Source organism: Mytilus trossulus, chromosome 4, assembly GCF_036588685.1.
Source record: "Mytilus trossulus isolate FHL-02 chromosome 4, PNRI_Mtr1.1.1.hap1, whole genome shotgun sequence".
Taxonomy (NCBI): Eukaryota; Metazoa; Mollusca; class Bivalvia; order Mytilida; family Mytilidae; genus Mytilus; species Mytilus trossulus.
In genome coordinates, this window is record NC_086376.1 from 63484738 (window position 1) to 63502266 (window position 17529).

Below are 17529 nucleotides of genomic sequence, written 5' to 3' on the forward strand. Positions count from 1 at the left end.
GCTAAATAATCTCCATGGAAAAAAATGCCAATTTTAAAACAACTAAATTTCAATGACAGTTAAAAGTGTTTCCATCTATACTGCCATAATAACAAGCTAATACATTGTTGAAACTACAGTTAGAATAGCATGCTAAAGTCTATATGCTGGACAAAAACAGAAAAAAAACATGTAAATGGTATTAAATGAAGTGATTTCTGATTTAAACAATAAAAATGTTACCTGAGCTAACATCTGACAAATAAACAACATGGTTGGCGTGGTTACAGGATGTTTGAAATCTGAGGTAGGGAACAACACTGCTACCAACTTTAACAACAGAAGCTGTAATCAAATCATGATATTGTTTATATTCAAATTAGTGCTAGCATCTGTTTATATTCTATACCAATTACATTCTGACTAGCTAATAGAGAGTTGTAGACTGCATATTAAACTATTAACTGATTACAGAACAAATCTGCTTGATGAATGTCAACAATACCAGTAACACAAATTAAATGGCTTTGCTATATAACCGTAATCTTTTCATAACAACATTTCATATGCATCTTATTTTTCCATGTTCATTTTCAAATTAAAATAGCCTGCAAATCTTTTAAATTAACATTTTTGTTAATCAATAAGACAAGCTCAAGTTTGAATGACACTATATAAATAATAAAATGAAAACTTACAGTATCCAGACCAGGATACAGTCCCCTACCAGCCTTCCTATCACAGATAGTATCATACTCTTCTTGTCTGTCTTTAATCTGATCCAGTACTGCAATAGCTGCTGGTATCGGAGACTGCTGTGTCAGGCCATAAAGAACTGGTACCAGTTTATCAGCCAAAGAGAGGCAGGGAGGTTCTTGAAGGGTCAGGTCACCATAATATTGCACCAGAAATGAGAATAAGGACTGAAATAGACAACCAATGATGACTGATTTGATTTATTTTTGTAATATTTTAACATTTCAAAATCATATGATGTAAAAGAAAACCTTTCTATAGCTTTTTCTCTCAATACTCTACAAGTGTTTTTGTAACAGAAGAATTGATATTCTAAAATTGCAGTTATCTTTTTCTATCTTTCATTTTAAAACTTAGTCTTTTTAATAAGCTCAATATAAGGATTAATTCACCTGCAAATCTTATGCTGTCAGAGTTAGTCTATATCATTTTCTTAAACTAATTATCTGCTATCCTTCAAATAAAAAATATTTAATAGAAATATAATTTTTATCTTTACACACAGGTTCATAAAATCTTAAAAAATCACCTGAATTCATTAATGTCAAACAGGTCATATTAAATGACAACCATATACATATAATATTAATTTCTATCAGTTTAAATGTGTAACATAAACTACCTACCTCAAGTTTCTGTTTGTTGCCTTCAGCAAGACTAGGATGATTACATTTTATAATTCTATCAATAATAATAAGTTGATCACTTTCTGTTTGAGTCTGTAGTAATTCTAGAAGATCTTCATAATTCTCTGGTGCTGTAAAACAGAAAATAAGTTTGATGAAAACTGCAAGTACATTTGACAAGTGGCACAGTATTCACTTAACTTAAACAATGTCTCTCAAATATTGAAACTATTATTCATTTCATTTAAAAAGTTTCTGCTTTTTTAAATGCATTTTAACATACACCAATATAAAAAGACTTGAGAAAAATTGACTTTATAACAAAAGACATAATTTTTCAGTTTTGCAACAACTTCAGTGTCAGACATTATAATGGTAATATTTCAGCGTACAAAATATTTAAAAGAGTTGTCAAATCTAATTTTGAATTGAATTATTCAACAGCAGTGTTCACTACACCCTTGCCATTTTCAAAGTTTAATTTCTGGTTCATGAATGTTTGTTTGTTTCACAGCTGTGACACTTGATCAAGTGTGTGCTTTATCAAATATGGATGTTTGTATTGTTAAAGAAGTCATAGTTTATCACTTTCCATTTGACATGTAATAGAAGTATATTTTTCAAATAGTGATGTCAAATTTTTGAGAACTTGTGTGATTTTAGATAATGGGTAACAAATTAGCATACAAATATGTCTATATCACGTATCTTAGAGGGTGATAGGGCAGATTGTTAACCTTAAACTGGCTACTAAACACTAATATACCAACTTGTTTTGTCTATTTGCCAGCTATTGATTCAAGCCCTTTACGAATTATTCAAGACTTATTGGGTCATTTGGATTAATTTTCCCTCCTCTATTTGGATATGACCCAGTTTGTATTGTTTTCTCAGGGTAGGAATATGCTCCCACTATCACTTCTGAGCTGCTTGTAATTTATATAATGTAACAGTACTGTAACAATAAACTTAATGAAATAGGGATTAGATTTATCTAAAGTAGATTCTTAAGAAAGCAAAAAAGGTAAGATCAACTTATTGATAAAGTCAAAGTTTGGTTTTGTCATTTGTATTGGACTTACCTATTTTAGATAACATAGGAACCTGCTTTTTTAATTTTGTTAATACTTTTTTTAATTATTTTTTATTATTGTTAACTTTTGATCCAAAACCTTCTAGCATGAATAAGTATAGGTTTAAATATTAAATCTTTCGAGCCACATTTTTATAACATTCACCTTTAAATGTATATGGCAGCTCTTTCCTGGCTTCTTCCATTACTTTCTTCTTCTTCTGTAAAATAACATGTAAGTTAAAGCTATAATCTCCATTTTTGATTACCCTATCAATATTCAAATGCATTGTTGTGAACAGGCTTTGAATTTTCATAATTTTTTAAAGCCAAAAAATCTATCACCATACAATGAAATCAATAAGTTATATATCAGAAAATAAAAGAGATAACGGCATTGTTTTTCAATATTTTCAGATTTAATCTAACAAGCCAAAATTGCATGCAAAATGTCACCAACATCTGAGACATAACCCATTTACTGTTCCTTTAACTTAAATGAGTTGTATTGTTATTGAAAAATGTGTTGATTATGGATACTATCAAAATTCCAAGTTTTAATACAGAAAATAAAAGATATTATGTAATGATAAACTAAAGATTCTAATTATTTACCTTGAGATCTACTGTTGGTTTCTGTTTATCTTCTTCTTCTACATCCGATTCCTGATCTTCAGATTCTAGATCTCCATAACTATCATCACTATCATCTAAATAATCATACAACATTTCAAACATACATGTAGGTTAAATATTTAAATGGTAAGGTTGAATAGAATGTTTCTTAACCCTTTCCTCCATTGAATTTTTTTTTTTGCATACTTGATTCGCATAGGATTTTTTTAATAAAATGCTGAACATATGCTTTAAAGTATTAAGGCATTGCGAAAAAACAACTATTTCATCAAATAAATTTAAGTCGGATATTCCTGTGATATTCCTTTTCATATTGGATACAAATTTTATTAAGTCAACAGCAGACACTATGTAGTCAAAGTGTTTCAACTGAGGTACTACACAGGCGTCAAAAGGCGTCATTATGGAGTAAGGGGGGTGGCGTCAAAAGGCGTCATTATGGAGGAAAGGGTTAAACAACAGAGAATGGTCTATACAGAACATTTAAATGTATGAAAATAAAAAAATGAAAGTTTGTAAAAACCTGTATACAATTCAATATTAACAGTTACATTTTGTGTATATCTATATTTGGGAGAATATCCCCATAAATTGCAAAGGATAGGTAAATTGAAACCCAGTTTACTTACTTTGAAATAGGTTTACTTAAGGACTTTAGTTTCAAAACAATTAAATATTTTTATCATGCTCTTGTTGCATTTAGGCTCACTCAAATTTTGAAATATCTTATTTTAAATTATATCTCTATACAACAAACCTCCATCCTCACTCTGTTCTTCCTCAATTTCTTCCTCCTCTCCATCTTCATCATCACCATTCTCTTCTTCCTTCTCTTCATCTATTTTGTCATTGTCAGCCTCCTCCCCTTCATCTTGACCAGATACTTGTTGATCCTTATCATCGTCATCACTGTCAGATGCTTCAATTGTTTCCTCCTTATAATCCAATGCAAAACTGTAAAACAAAATTATTATACATATTGTGATTTTGAGAGTAAGAACAACTTTGCTTGGAAAAATAGATAGGCAAGAGACACACAAAATAATTGTTTTTGTCTCAAATATGTTCATCATTATTACATAAAGAAAATGTCTCAAAATTAGACTTATAACAGAAAATTGTGAACATATTCAAATAATGACAAATATTTTCATCAAACTACTTTGGTTAAATATATCATGATCAAAATTATATAAATAACCAACCCATCATTTAAGTCATCAGCTGATAAGTGTGTAGACTTGTGTTCATCATCTTCTAGTATGCCCTGCATTCTCTTCAATCTGTCTGACTGAAAAACAAAGAGTCACATGTTCTCAAAAGTTCTATTGTTGACAATTAACAAAACAATTGTGGAAAAAATATTTCGTTGCAATGAGGTAAAAGTTTGTTATAACATATTCTTTGGAAGCATAGTTCTTTAAACCTATGTGTTGAATCTTAAAACAAAGTGCAAATAATCAAAATATTTTTATTCATGCTCTCCCGTCAGAAATGTGGGTATTGGGTTAATTAAACATTCTTAATTTCGTTGACAAGTGTCTAGACCAAGTCAGTTTATGGCAGTAGTTCATGTAGTTAGACCAAGTCAGTTTATGGCAGTAGTTCATGTAGTTAGACCAAGTCAGTTTATGGTAGTAGTTCATGTAGTTAGACCAAGTCAGTTTATGGCAGTAGTTCATGTAGTTAGACCAAGTCAGTTTATGGCAGTAGTTCATGTAGTTAGACCAAGTCAGTTTATGGCAGTAGTTCATGTAGTTAGACCAAGTCAGTTTATGGCAGTAGTTCATGTAGTTAGACCAAGTCAGTTTATGGCAGTAGTTCATGTAGTTAGACCAAGTCAGTTTATGGCAGTAGTTCATGTAGTTAGACCAAGTCAGTTTATGGCAGTAGTTCATGTAGTTAGACCAAGTCAGTTTATGGCAGTAGTTCATGTAGTTAGACCAAGTCAGTTTATGGCAGTAGTTCATGTAGTTAGACCAAGTCAGTTTATGGCAGTAGTTCATGTAGTTAGACCAAGTCAGTTTATGGCAGTAGTTCATGTAGTTAGACCAAGTCAGTTTATGGCAGTTGTTTTCCACTTGTTCTGTTGATTGATGGTATTTAATTTTGTCAGTTTTTATGAGTTCTCCCCCTTTTCATTGCCCTGGAGTTGTTGTACATTTTTGTAAGAGCCAGTGCCAAGTCATCCAGTTATTAATACACATTATTGTTGTTTAAATTCTTTAACACAGGCATTTAAAACACCTAAATCAATAAAATTAATTCAAGATGACAATAAAACAATTGAACTAGTACAGTTGGTTCTTCTGTAGGTCAATTATTTCTTCTGTATGTACCTCTTGTTTGTCCAGTCTTTCTTTCTCTTCTTTGGCTAACTCTTCTTCTGTTTTCAGTCTATCTGTAGGCTAACAATAAAACAATAATAAGACTCTATTAGTGAATTTGGAAAGCAATAGTCACCATAAAATCTTCAGAACAGTGATTGATTGATTGTTAATTGCTTAATGTCCAGTGGCAAATATTTCATCCATGTTCAGGACAATCAGACCAGTGATTTTACCCATCTATTACATTAAATTTTAAACTAATTGCATGAGAAAAGTAATCCACGCAAGAACAACAATTGATTTACTTCTTTTTTGAGAATTTAATTTGGTATACAGCATATATTCATATGGCAAAAAAAAATAAGATTTCTTTTTTTTTCTAAATACTATAAATAATAATTCAATAAATGTATTGCATAAAAGGCAGCAACAAACTGGACATCTCAAACTCATAATAAGTGATAGCAAATAACATAAAAAGCATTGAGATCAATGGATACCATATCTGGGAGGCCCTGTATCCAGTGACATTGTGTAAATATCTTATAAACAGAAACCTAAGGTCTGAAAGATTAAAACCAAGTTTGGTACTTAATCTTCAAGTTCAATACAAACTTGTTTTAATTATAAACTTGCTGATAACAAGCTTGTAATAAATAATCTTTAAATGATGAAAAAATTTCAGAAGTAGTATACATGAACACAAAACTCAAGGAGGGCACCATTTTTAATAGATTTGTAATTGTTTTAAATGATTTTATAACATGAATCACTCCTTGTCTGTGCCCTTACATTAATATTGTTTGTTACCCTGACTTTTTAACTTAAGATTCTGTCTTTGTTCTCATTGCACATTCCATAGTCAACCAGTAAATAATTGAGTAAAGTTTGATCCAAAATATTGAACAATCCTTAGTTCTATAATCCTAAAGTAAACTCACCTTAGATTTCATCTCAAACTTTAATTCTCTGACAGCAATATCATAATCATCATTCTTTGGTTTAACTGTATCATCTTCTTCACGTTCTTTGTTCTGTCAGATAATATAACCAATGAATATAACAAATAGTTTAATGAGTTAAATATCACACATTGTTTTTATTTTAAAACTAAAAGAAAGTGTGCATTGCATTAAACATTTAAATTATGGTTTATCTTTACCAATTATCATTGTCTAAAGCCTCGAGGCCGATATGGGAGTTTCGGGATGATACCAAGGCCAATATGGAAAAGGGCATGTTATAATTGATACTTATCATTGGTATCCCACTAATTATGATAAATTCACAGTAAATATAAAATAAATACAAAAATGTATTAAGATTTCTTCTTTTAAAATTCTCATGATTTTGAGTGTTATAAATTCCATCAATTTTGTTTTTGGAAAAAATTTCTCACATTTCTTTAAAAAAAATCACAATTTTTTTTAAATAAGATAAACTGTATAGTATTCTGATAACTTCCATGTAAATCTAAGCCCATACTTACCCTGCCTGCAGTCATGAGAAATATGAGACCATGTACTTACCCTGCCTGCAGCCATGAGAAATAAAAGACCATGTACTTACCCTGCCTGCAGCCATGAGAAATAAAAGACATGTACTTACCCTGCCTGCAGCCATGAGAAATAAAAGACCATGTACTTACCCCGACTGTAGCCATGAAAAATCTAAGACCATACTTACCCTGCCTGAAGCTCTTAGAAATATAAGACCATGTTCTTACCCTACCTGTAGCCATGAGAAATCTAAGACCATACTTACCCTGTCTGAACAGCCATGAGATATCTAAGACCGTACTTACCCTGCCTGCACCCATGAGAAATCTAAGATCATACTAACCCTGCCTGCATCCATGAGAAATCTAAGACCATACTTACCCTGCCTGCAGCCATGAGAAATCTAAGACCATACTTACCCTGCCTGCAGCCATGAGAAATCTAAGACCATACTTACCCTGCCTGAAGCCATGAGAAATCTAAGACCATACTTACCCTGCATGCAGTCATGAGAAATCTAAGACCATACTTACCCTGCCTGAAGCCATGAGAAATCTAAGACATACTTACCCTGCCTGAAGCCATGAGAGATCTAAGACATACTTACCCTGCCTGAAGCCATGAGAGATCTAAGACTCTTCCAATCATCATCTAACTGCTGAGTAAGCTGAAGGGATTTCTCTTTTTCCATTTGTCTTTCATGCTGAAAAAAAAAGATATTATTTCAGCAATTTTATCAGTGAATACATTCAGAATTACAGGTCAAAATCTATTATATAAATAAAAAAAACACAATTATATTTTTTTTCCTTTCCTACATTAGAATTTTCAACAGAATTTATTAGTATTGTTCTGAAATAATTCATTCTAATAAATTTCTTAGTCAGATAATAGAATAATTTTCCATAATAAAATCTACTTTTATACCTTTTCTGTTTTAAAACTTATCAGAGAATATATATTTTAAATGACAAGTCAAAATATGTATATGTTAAATATGCATAACATGATCTTCTAAAACTAACGAGTTTCTGCAAAATTTATAACATTATGCGGCAAATTAATCACTGTTTCAGTCAAATAACATGATTAATCTATTATAAAATCTATTTTTCTACCTTTTCCTTTTTAGATTTAGTGATCAGTTCCTCCATTCTTTCTTTCCATGATTTATTATCTCCACCCCCTACTGATACGTAATTACTGTTTTCCAGAAATCCTCCAAAATGTTCCTGGGATACCAGTTTACCTAAATAATTAAATCATAATGATTCTTTATTATACATGTACCTACAACAAGCATTTTTGAATTTACAGCAAACGATAAAATTGAGAATACAAACACTTGTATAACACACTTAAAAGTATATAAAATGAAATTCTCACAAGAATAGTTTCATTTTATTTTTCATTTTACACAATCATCATATTTTTTCTTTGCTTCTGATGGTCAGTACACATGATACAAATAAAATATTGGCATTATAATTGCAAGCCTTTTTCTCCTTTTTCTAGCAAGATATGTGATTACATAATATCAGCTAGGGCATACATACTTTTTCATAACATAAAATGTCCATATGATATCATCCCTAAACCACTTCATAGTACCAGCTATTACATGTACCCGTAAATAAAAACTTACCATCAATTCTTCCCTGGTCTTCATCATCCTCATCACTTATATCGGGATTATCAAACTTTTCTATTTCTGACAGAGACTGACCATAATGAGTCAATTCTTCTTCATTGTCATTTAAACTGTACTTGTTAACTTTGTCACCTTTCTGCAGAAAAAAAACATACCTCAGGCTCTGTTAAATTGCTTAGTTGTTTACAATTCAAATACTTCTATCCCCATTCTTAAGAAATGGAAGTGTCTTTATATCTGAATATAACTAAATAATTATAGAACTTTGCAGTACCTGAAAAATACATGTTTACATTCAATAGAAAAACTTGGTTGAACACACAGTGTTTTAAAAGTATTGTACATTAGGATTGTTAATCTATGAAACTAAAAGCTTTATAAAAAATCTTACTGCTCTTTCTAAGGCAAATCTTTTCATCATTTTATCTTCCACACTTAGTGTAGCATCATGTTCACCGAATCTCTTGTCTACAAATTTATTGCTTTTATTTCTTTGTCCATATTCTTGGAGCAAGGTGGCTTTTCTCTGTAAAATAGCAAAATTACACAATTATATAATTTTTTAAGATTTTTTTTTATAAATCTCTTTAACAACATTTCTATTTCAATCTCTTATATCAAAAATTTTTGACATTAGTGAAATACATTTTGTTCAGTGATGTTTTATTGTTAAGTGAAAAAAATCATGTTAAACATGTTAAAAAATTGTTTGTAATACTGTAAATAAAGACATTAGTGTGTGATTTAAATTTCTATTAATGTGAATAATGCGACTGGGCAAGTACTGCTGTCTGTTTCTGATATCTGATAAATGTATCCCATTCATCCTGAAATCACCATTATTGATCTCACATTTTTGTTTTTTCTTTAAATTTTGCTTTAGTAAACATGATAAATGCTTTCAATAATGCATAAAAAAAATATTTCATTGTTTCAAAAATTTTTTGCAGTAGTTTAAAAATACTAACGTTTCTCTTTTTTTTATATATATATGTTGGTTTTCCCGTTTGAATGGTTTTACACTAGTAATTTTGGGGCCCTTTATAGCTTATTGTTCGGTGTGAGCCAAGACTCTGTGATGAAGGCTGTACATTGACCTATTATGGTTTACTTTTTTAAATTGTTATTTGGATGGAGAATTGTCTCATTGGCACTCACACCACATCTTACTATATCTATAAAGTCCATTTTCTCTGAACAAGTATACATTTTTGTTAAGGTGTTAGCTAAAATCCACCTCTTGGTAGTGGATTTTCTCGCTGTGTTGAAGACTCTTTGGTTGGGTTGTTGTCTTTTTTACACATTCCCCATTTTCATTCTCAATTTTATGCAATCGTTTTTGAATTTATAGTAAAAACATATTTCATTATTTCTGTAATTGTTTGCAGTTGCATAAAAATGTGGACTTGTAAAAGAATAAAACCATAATCATACTGAAACTGGTAGTAAAGCAATCTGTCTGACTTAAAAAAAAACTTTTTACCTTTTTAATTGCTTTTGACCGAGATAGTCCAGGCATTCCTCTATCATGTTTAGATATTTTACGTCCTAAAACATCATGTTTTTGTCGATTTATTTTCACTTCAAATGGATTGATCTTCCTCTCTGATTCTTTCCTTTTATTACGAACTTTATCAGATATGTTCTTCTTTTTCTGTTTACCCATATTCTGAAATAGAAGTCCTCTCATTTTAAAAAACAAAGTAAAAATTAGAAGAATGTAGTGAAAATTGAACTTAACTTTATAAAATGAGTTTAATTTCCTCCATGCTTAGTTTTTGTTTTTGTCAGTTTGGAACTATAGTTTGTTTTGTTTTTGTCAGTTTGGAACTATAGTTTTTTTGTTTTTTTTGTCAGTTTGGAACTATAGTTTGTTTTGTTTTTTGGTCAGCTTGGAACAATACTAAGAAGTATCAAAATTCTTATTGGAGTTAGCACTATCTAATTCAACACAGAAATGTTTCTCAACTCATTTTATACCAGTGAGTACATTTGGACAACATGTAATTTATAAAGATTCTACCATATGCATACATCAAGTGAGTAACAATAATTTTGCAAGAAGATGATGTAAATATCTAAAGTTTTTCACCATTTATTAGCTAAAACTATGATGTACATCATGTACAATGCACATGATAAAGACATTATTTTTTTGGCTCATTGATGCTAACCATGCAGCTGCAGCAAAAACTAGAGGCTCTAAAGAGCCTGTGTCGCTCACCTTGGCATATGTGAATTAAACAAAGGAAGCAGACAGTTCATGACAAAATTGTGTTTAGGTGATTGTGATGAATTTGTACATCTTCCTTTACTGAACATTCTTGCTGCTCACAATTGTCTCTATCTAAAATGAACTTGTCCGTGTAGTTTCAGTGGAAATTGTTAGTAAAAACTTACGAATTTTATGAAAATTGTTAAAAATTGATTATAAAGGACAATAACTTCTAAGGGGGTCAATTGACCATTTTGGTCATTTTGACTTATTTTTGAGTCTTAAATTGCTGTACATTATTGCTGTTACCAGTTTATCTCTATCTATAATAATATTCAAGATAATAACCCAAAACATCAAAAATTCCTTAAAATTACCAATTTAGGGGCAGCAACATAACAACGAGTTGTCAGATTCATCTAAAAATTTTAGGGCAGATAGATTTAGACCAGTCAAACAAATTTACCCCTTGTCAGATTTGCTCTAAATGCTTTGGTTTTTGAGTTATAAGCCAAAAACTGCATTTTACCCCTATGTTCTATTTTTAGCCGTAGCGGCCATCTTGGTTGGTTTGCCCGGTCACAAAACACAATTTTTAAACTAGATAGGCTTATAATGATTCTGGCTATGTTTGGTAAAATTTGGCCCAGTAGTTTCAGAGGAGAAGATTTTTGTAAAAGTTAAGTAAGATTTACAAAAATGGATAAAAATTGACTATAAAGGGCAATAACTCCTAAAGGGGTCAACTGACCATTTTTGTCCCGTTGACCTATTTGTAAATCTTACTTTGCTGAACATTTTTGCTGTTTACAGTTTATCTCTATCCATAATAATATTCAAGATAATATCTAAAAACAGCAAATTTTCCTTAAAATTACCAATTCAGGGGCAGCAACCCAACAACGGGTTGTCCCATTCATCTTAAAATTTCAGGGCAGATAGATCTTGACCAGATAAACAATTTTATCTCTTGTCAGATTTGCTCTAAATGCTTTGGTTTTTGAGTAATAACCAAAAACTGCATTCAACCTCCATGTTCTATTTTTAGCCAAGGCGGCCATCTTGGTTGGTTGGCCGGGTCAAAAAATACAAATATTAAACTAGATACATCAATGATGATTGTGGCCAGGTTTGGATTAATTTGGCCCAGTAGTTTCAGAGAAGAAGATTTTTGTAAAAGATCATAGAGATTTACGAAAAATGGTTAAAAATTGACTATAAAGGGCAATAACTCCTAAAGGGGTCAACTGACTATTTTGGTCATGTTGACTTATTTGTAAATCTTACTTTGCTGAACATTATTGCTGTTTACAGTTTATCTCCATCTATAACAATATTCAAGATAATAACCAAAAACAGTAAAATTTCCTTAAAATTACCAATTTAGGGGCAGCAACCCAACAATGAGTTGTCTGATTCATCTGAAAATTTCAGGGCAGATAGATCTTGACCTGATAAACAATTTTACCTCGTTAGATTTGCTCTAAATGCTTTGATTTTTGAGTTATAAGCCAAAAACTGCATTTTACCCCTATGTTCTATTTTTAGCCAAGGCGGCCATCTTGGTTGGTTGGCCGGGTCATAAATCACAAATTTTAAACTAGATACATCAATGCTGATTGTGGCCAAGTTTGGTTAAATTTGGCCCAGTAGTTTCAGAGAAGAAGATTTTTGTAAAAGTTAACAACAGACGACGGACGACAAGTGATCAGAAAAGCTCACTTGGCCCTTCGGGCCTGGTGAGCTATAAAAAGTGTGTTCAATGCTTGAAGGTGAACTCTCTTGTACAGGTATTGGACCAATATGTTAAATAAATTTTTAGATTCTTAAGTTGTATTTCTGAGAATAAATTACAACAGTACTAAATGACCTGAGTTTAGTAATAACATATAAACAACATTAGCATTGTGACATAGGAAATGTATATATACATGTAGATAAGCAGAATCAAAAAAGCATGTATTAAAAAGTTGTCTATTTCAGTTATTGGTATCCAATACATGTATGAATACCCAGAAAATTGAAAATATTCATGTAGAAAATCAGGTACACAATGAGATTTAATAAATATACCAATTCAAGTTGTTTTTTCTATCTTAAATCATTGTTAATTTTACGACATGTACATGATGTAGAGGGTGAATGCCCTACTTTTCTAGACTTGAGTTCAACCTGATAAACTTAGCACTGTAACCAATTGTGCGAGAAAAGATATTCCCCAACTCAACCAGTTAGACTACATGTACCTTTATAAATCTCCAAGTCGACAACATATTAAAAAAAATCTTGTTGTATTCACTTGATACCTGTGACCAGAGATGGGTCTGATTACTTTCAATGTAATTGATTAAATTACAATTACTTTGGCATTTGTACGATTAAATAAAATTAATGATTACATCATTTCTGAAAGTGTCTGATTAAATTAATGATTACATTGGCAAAGTAATCATGATTACATCTGATTACAATGAATAATAAAAAAATTAAAAAAATTTTGAATGATGTGAACGAATCAACTTTTGATATAACTATAGCACTTTTTAAAAAGGATTTTGTTTTGTATATTATAAAATGACAACCTCAAACTTCGTCTATTTAATAAACCACAAAAGTTCACTACAGACATACATGAACATTGTGTCACCCATTACACTTTATCATCATTGATCTCTGAATTATTTTGACTTCAATTGAATCTGGCTTCATAAAGAGTTTGCAGTTTGTCTTCTGACCTCTTTAGACTTTAAACGTATTTCAAGGTGCAGTTTATGAAAGTTAAAATATGGATGCAATAAAGTTACCAAATAAAAACTATGTAAGATTTTAATAGAATTGTTTAAACAAATTGTTAACAAAATACAATACTATAAATCAATGCATTTAACATGTCCAGTCCAAGTATATTACTAACATTTACTTATTTTAAACAAGAAATTTGTCCAACTTTTAATTTAGTTTGTGCTAATTAGATAAATTTTCACATGTCTGATTAATCTTTTATTTTATATATTGTCCTTAAGCTACATTATGTATAATACTCAATTCGAAATTGCAATAAAAACAAACCTTAATTGGTTTCCTACCTGTCAATTCAGAGTTGACAAAAATCACAATATTAACAAAAGATTTTAATTCAGGGTTAAAGAAAAGAATAATATCACTTAAATATAAAAAATCAAAGAGCTGATAGCTCTGAAGTGGAAGAAGGTGAATAAAAGGTAACTTGAATTACCATAAAAGCAGCCCCACTTACCCAGGCTGCTTTGTTCCATTATCGTTAAAATGTATTTTTTTCTTCAAACAAAAAAAGGTCATAAGTACATGGATTTCCCATCCTTACAATCATTTTCTATGTTCAGTTGACTATGAAAATTAGGTAAAATCTTTAATTTGGCAGTAAAATTAAGAAGATCATATTAAGAGGAACACATGTGTACTAAGTTTCAAGTTGATTGGATTTCAACTTCATCAAAAACTACCTCGACCATAAACTTTATAACCAGAAGCAGGACCGACGGACAGACTAGAAAACATATTGCCCATAAATGGAGCATAAAAATAGTAAGACTTGTTACATACCTGCCAACTTTTGAAAGTTCCCATATGGGTTTTTACTGCACAACAACAATTTTAAAGGTTACAATTTTTAGCGACGTATTTTGCAAGATCTGGATTGTCTAGAAAAAGTGTCATATTTGTATGATAAATTTACATGCCTTTTCCTTAAGTCTGTTTGCATGATTCTAGTTATATATTAAATAGGTAGAAAAAATATACATGAAGCTAGCAGACCAGGGTTTATTTTCCAGATTAAGAATATTAGATGCTTGTTGAAATTTCCAATTTTGAATTATGCACAAAGATGGACCTTTAACAGGTTGGGAACAACACTCCAAATGAGGGTAATCTAACTGGAAGATCATCACAACCCACTGTAAAAAATGAGCACAAAAAAAGTCATTTATATTCATATTATTTGATGAAACTTTTCCCCAAGAACTATGCATCTATTAAGTACTGAATGGTCAAAATATCATGTTTTTTTATCCACATAAATTTTGTCGTAAATGTAACCAAATGATGTAGAAATTGTGTTTTTTCTTCAAATTTCCATCAAATTGTAATGTTTATAGTTCCCTTATTGCCTCTCTATTTGAATAAAATAAAATAATAAGAAGAATCTATTTCTTGTTTTGTTTTGTTTTGTTTTGTTTTGTTTTTGACAAATGATTGTTCACTGCTTGCAAATGAATCATTATATTTATATATCTTATCTGTATATATTTTTGTTCATGTCTCCATATCCTTATCATTTGTAAATGTATCTAGACAAATAAGAAAGAAATAAGCTCCACATGTATATTTGCAACATTGTAGATTAATTAAAAAAATAACATACACTAACACTAGTACTGCATGGATTTTAAGCATTATGAAAGTCATATTTGTAGAAAGCTAAAAAAAGACTTAAAAACAGTGTAAAATGTCTTGCTATTTCTTAGCTTACACAATAAAATCTAAAATATACTAACATTTACAAATTTAAATTTAAGATTTTACTAGGAATTAATCTAACTACTAGACCTTTTATTAGTCTAGTTGCACATATTGTATATTGACATATAATCAATTATAAACAAATTTATGATATAAACTTCAATTTAATCCTTGAAAGGAGGTCTAGATTGCTAAAATAATTTATAAATTTGAATTTTTTTATTTGTCCAAAATCATTTAAATTCATTTAATCAACATCCTTTTATGATTATTTGATTAAAATATAAATCATTTATAGTCTTTTTACAATTTACATTTTTAAAAGCAAAATAACTGAAAACAGGATAAAACAAAGGGAAGTAACAAAAAAGTATTTCATTATTCCCAATACACATCGTTTTGATAACACAACGGCAGTTAGCCGGAGGTAAACATCGTTGATTACCAGTATGTTTGACACCCAAGCTGTCAAGTGAAGCCATATAATTATACATCTTCTTTGATGTTCAGGTAAAATTTAACACAGGTGTCAATTACACCCGTACAGTAGTAAGAAATGATCAAATATGGCGTCTGAAAAATTTCATACACGGGAGTTTTTTCTCCTAAACGGGAGGTTCACATGTATGTTATGAAGGGCATCTAATTCACATGACAAAGGAAAACCATGAATAAAGACAACACTTTATATATCCTTTTTATTTATATAAAAACAAAATCATCTTGTCTGCAGGATTGCAAATTCGTAACTTCAAGGGCAAACTTGTAAACAGGGCGAGTTGTCCCGATACCAAATTCATGCATGTGTAATACAAATATCTACAGTTAAAACATCCTGTTACAAGTAAACAAATAACGTTCATGTGGATGAGATGAAATCTAATAATTTACATAAATAAAAGGGTCATATTTACGATAGTGATTGTTTTACAATCATAATTTACAAATTAAATGATTCAGATGCCTAATCATGTGTAAAAATCGGTGTCAGGAATCTATGTTGTTTTGAAATTGTAATACACGAAATGAATGCGGCATACGGAGACTCAATGCCAATGGTCAGCCCCTTAACTTTAAGTCTTCAGAAGACTTGACGTCTTCTTCCACTAAAAATAACCAAATTTATATGTACATCTTTCAATTGTGAATATATGTACAGTATCTTTTACTAGAGACATAAAATTGCATTACATGTATCTTCTTAGGCTAATGATGACTTTAAATACTGTAACAGTTTATTTTTTACTGAAGTATACAAATCAATTATAAACATGCTTTATAAAGTAAACCAAACTATCTTAACTTGTTGAATATTCATTCTATAAGAAGAACAAAAAGGTTCATTTATTGACCATAAACATAGTTCAAGGTTTTTTTCATTGTAATCAGAATGTAATCATAAAGTAATCAGGATTACAGGGCATTTTCAAAAGTAATTGATTAAATTAAATTACATGCATGTAATCAGATTTTTTGGCTGATTAATGATTACAATGATTACTTGGAAAATTGTAATCAATTACAGCTGATTATAGATTACAATTACAATTACCCCAACTCTGCACAAATCCTAGTCCAAATAATATGACGTCTTTAAAGGCTTTTATACTTCTATTAAGACGTCATACTTATTTGGACTATATAAATCCTTGCTATAGAATCTTGTTACAGAATACAGAATAGAATCTGAATATATAAAAAAGATGTGGTATGATTGCCAATGAGACAACTATCCACAGAAGACCAAAATGACACAGACATTAACAACTATAGGTCACCATACGGCCTTCAACAATGAGCAAAGCGTATACTGCATAGTCAGCTATTTAATATGAAAATTGTTAAATTATGAAAAAATACAATTGTTGATTTTAATGATAGGATACCAAAGGCAAAGTTAAGAAAGGACGCATAGATTAATAAAACTGAATACAACAACTATTTTCTCTTCTAAAACATGCTTGAAGATTTGAAGTATAATTCTGATCTTTCTGTCTTTCAAACACAAACTATATTCTGGGTCAGGGGAGACAATCTACAGATTAAAGTGTATTTTTCTGAAATGTGTAAATAAAGAGTACTTCCAATTGCTTGAAATTGAAGGAATGAAAACAAATAAGTATACAGTTAACAGAAACCTGGTTTACGTGTAAATGTGTATCTGTATTCTGTAATCAGTAGTGAACAACTAAACACCAATGACGTTTTCTAAGCACATGTGAATCCAAAATCAATGGTAAAAGTCCGAAGTGTTCCGGGAAAATG

At 30.4% G+C, this 17529-nt stretch overlaps 1 protein-coding gene across 5 annotated transcripts in view; it reads right to left on the reverse strand.

The window, feature by feature from the left end:
• Nucleotides 1-17521, reverse strand: part of LOC134715736 (nucleolar protein 14-like) — a 35048-nt gene extending 17527 nt beyond the window's left edge. Inside the window, exons 1-15 of one of the 5 annotated variants that reach the window (XM_063578126.1) lie at nt 17461-17521; nt 10033-10218; nt 8941-9075; nt 8544-8685; nt 8017-8147; nt 7506-7601; nt 6341-6433; nt 5409-5477; nt 4275-4360; nt 3827-4023; nt 3049-3143; nt 2600-2654; nt 1362-1492; nt 678-902; nt 223-324 (exon numbers count right to left, since the gene is read on the reverse strand). In XM_063578126.1, the coding sequence (XP_063434196.1) occupies nt 223-324; nt 678-902; nt 1362-1492; nt 2600-2654; nt 3049-3143; nt 3827-4023; nt 4275-4360; nt 5409-5477; nt 6341-6433; nt 7506-7601; nt 8017-8147; nt 8544-8685; nt 8941-9075; nt 10033-10215 (1740 nt within the window). In that variant the 5' untranslated portion in view covers nt 10216-10218; nt 17461-17521. Of the gene's footprint in view, nt 1-222; nt 325-677; nt 903-1361; nt 1493-2599; nt 2655-3048; nt 3144-3826; nt 4024-4274; nt 4361-5408; nt 5478-6340; nt 6434-7505; nt 7602-8016; nt 8148-8543; nt 8686-8940; nt 9076-10032; nt 10219-13010; nt 13053-17203; nt 17227-17402 lie in introns of those variants that run through there. The other 4 variants (XM_063578123.1, XM_063578124.1, XM_063578125.1 and 1 more) reach the window with 4 other exon arrangements.
• Nucleotides 17522-17529: the final 8 nt, after the last annotated feature.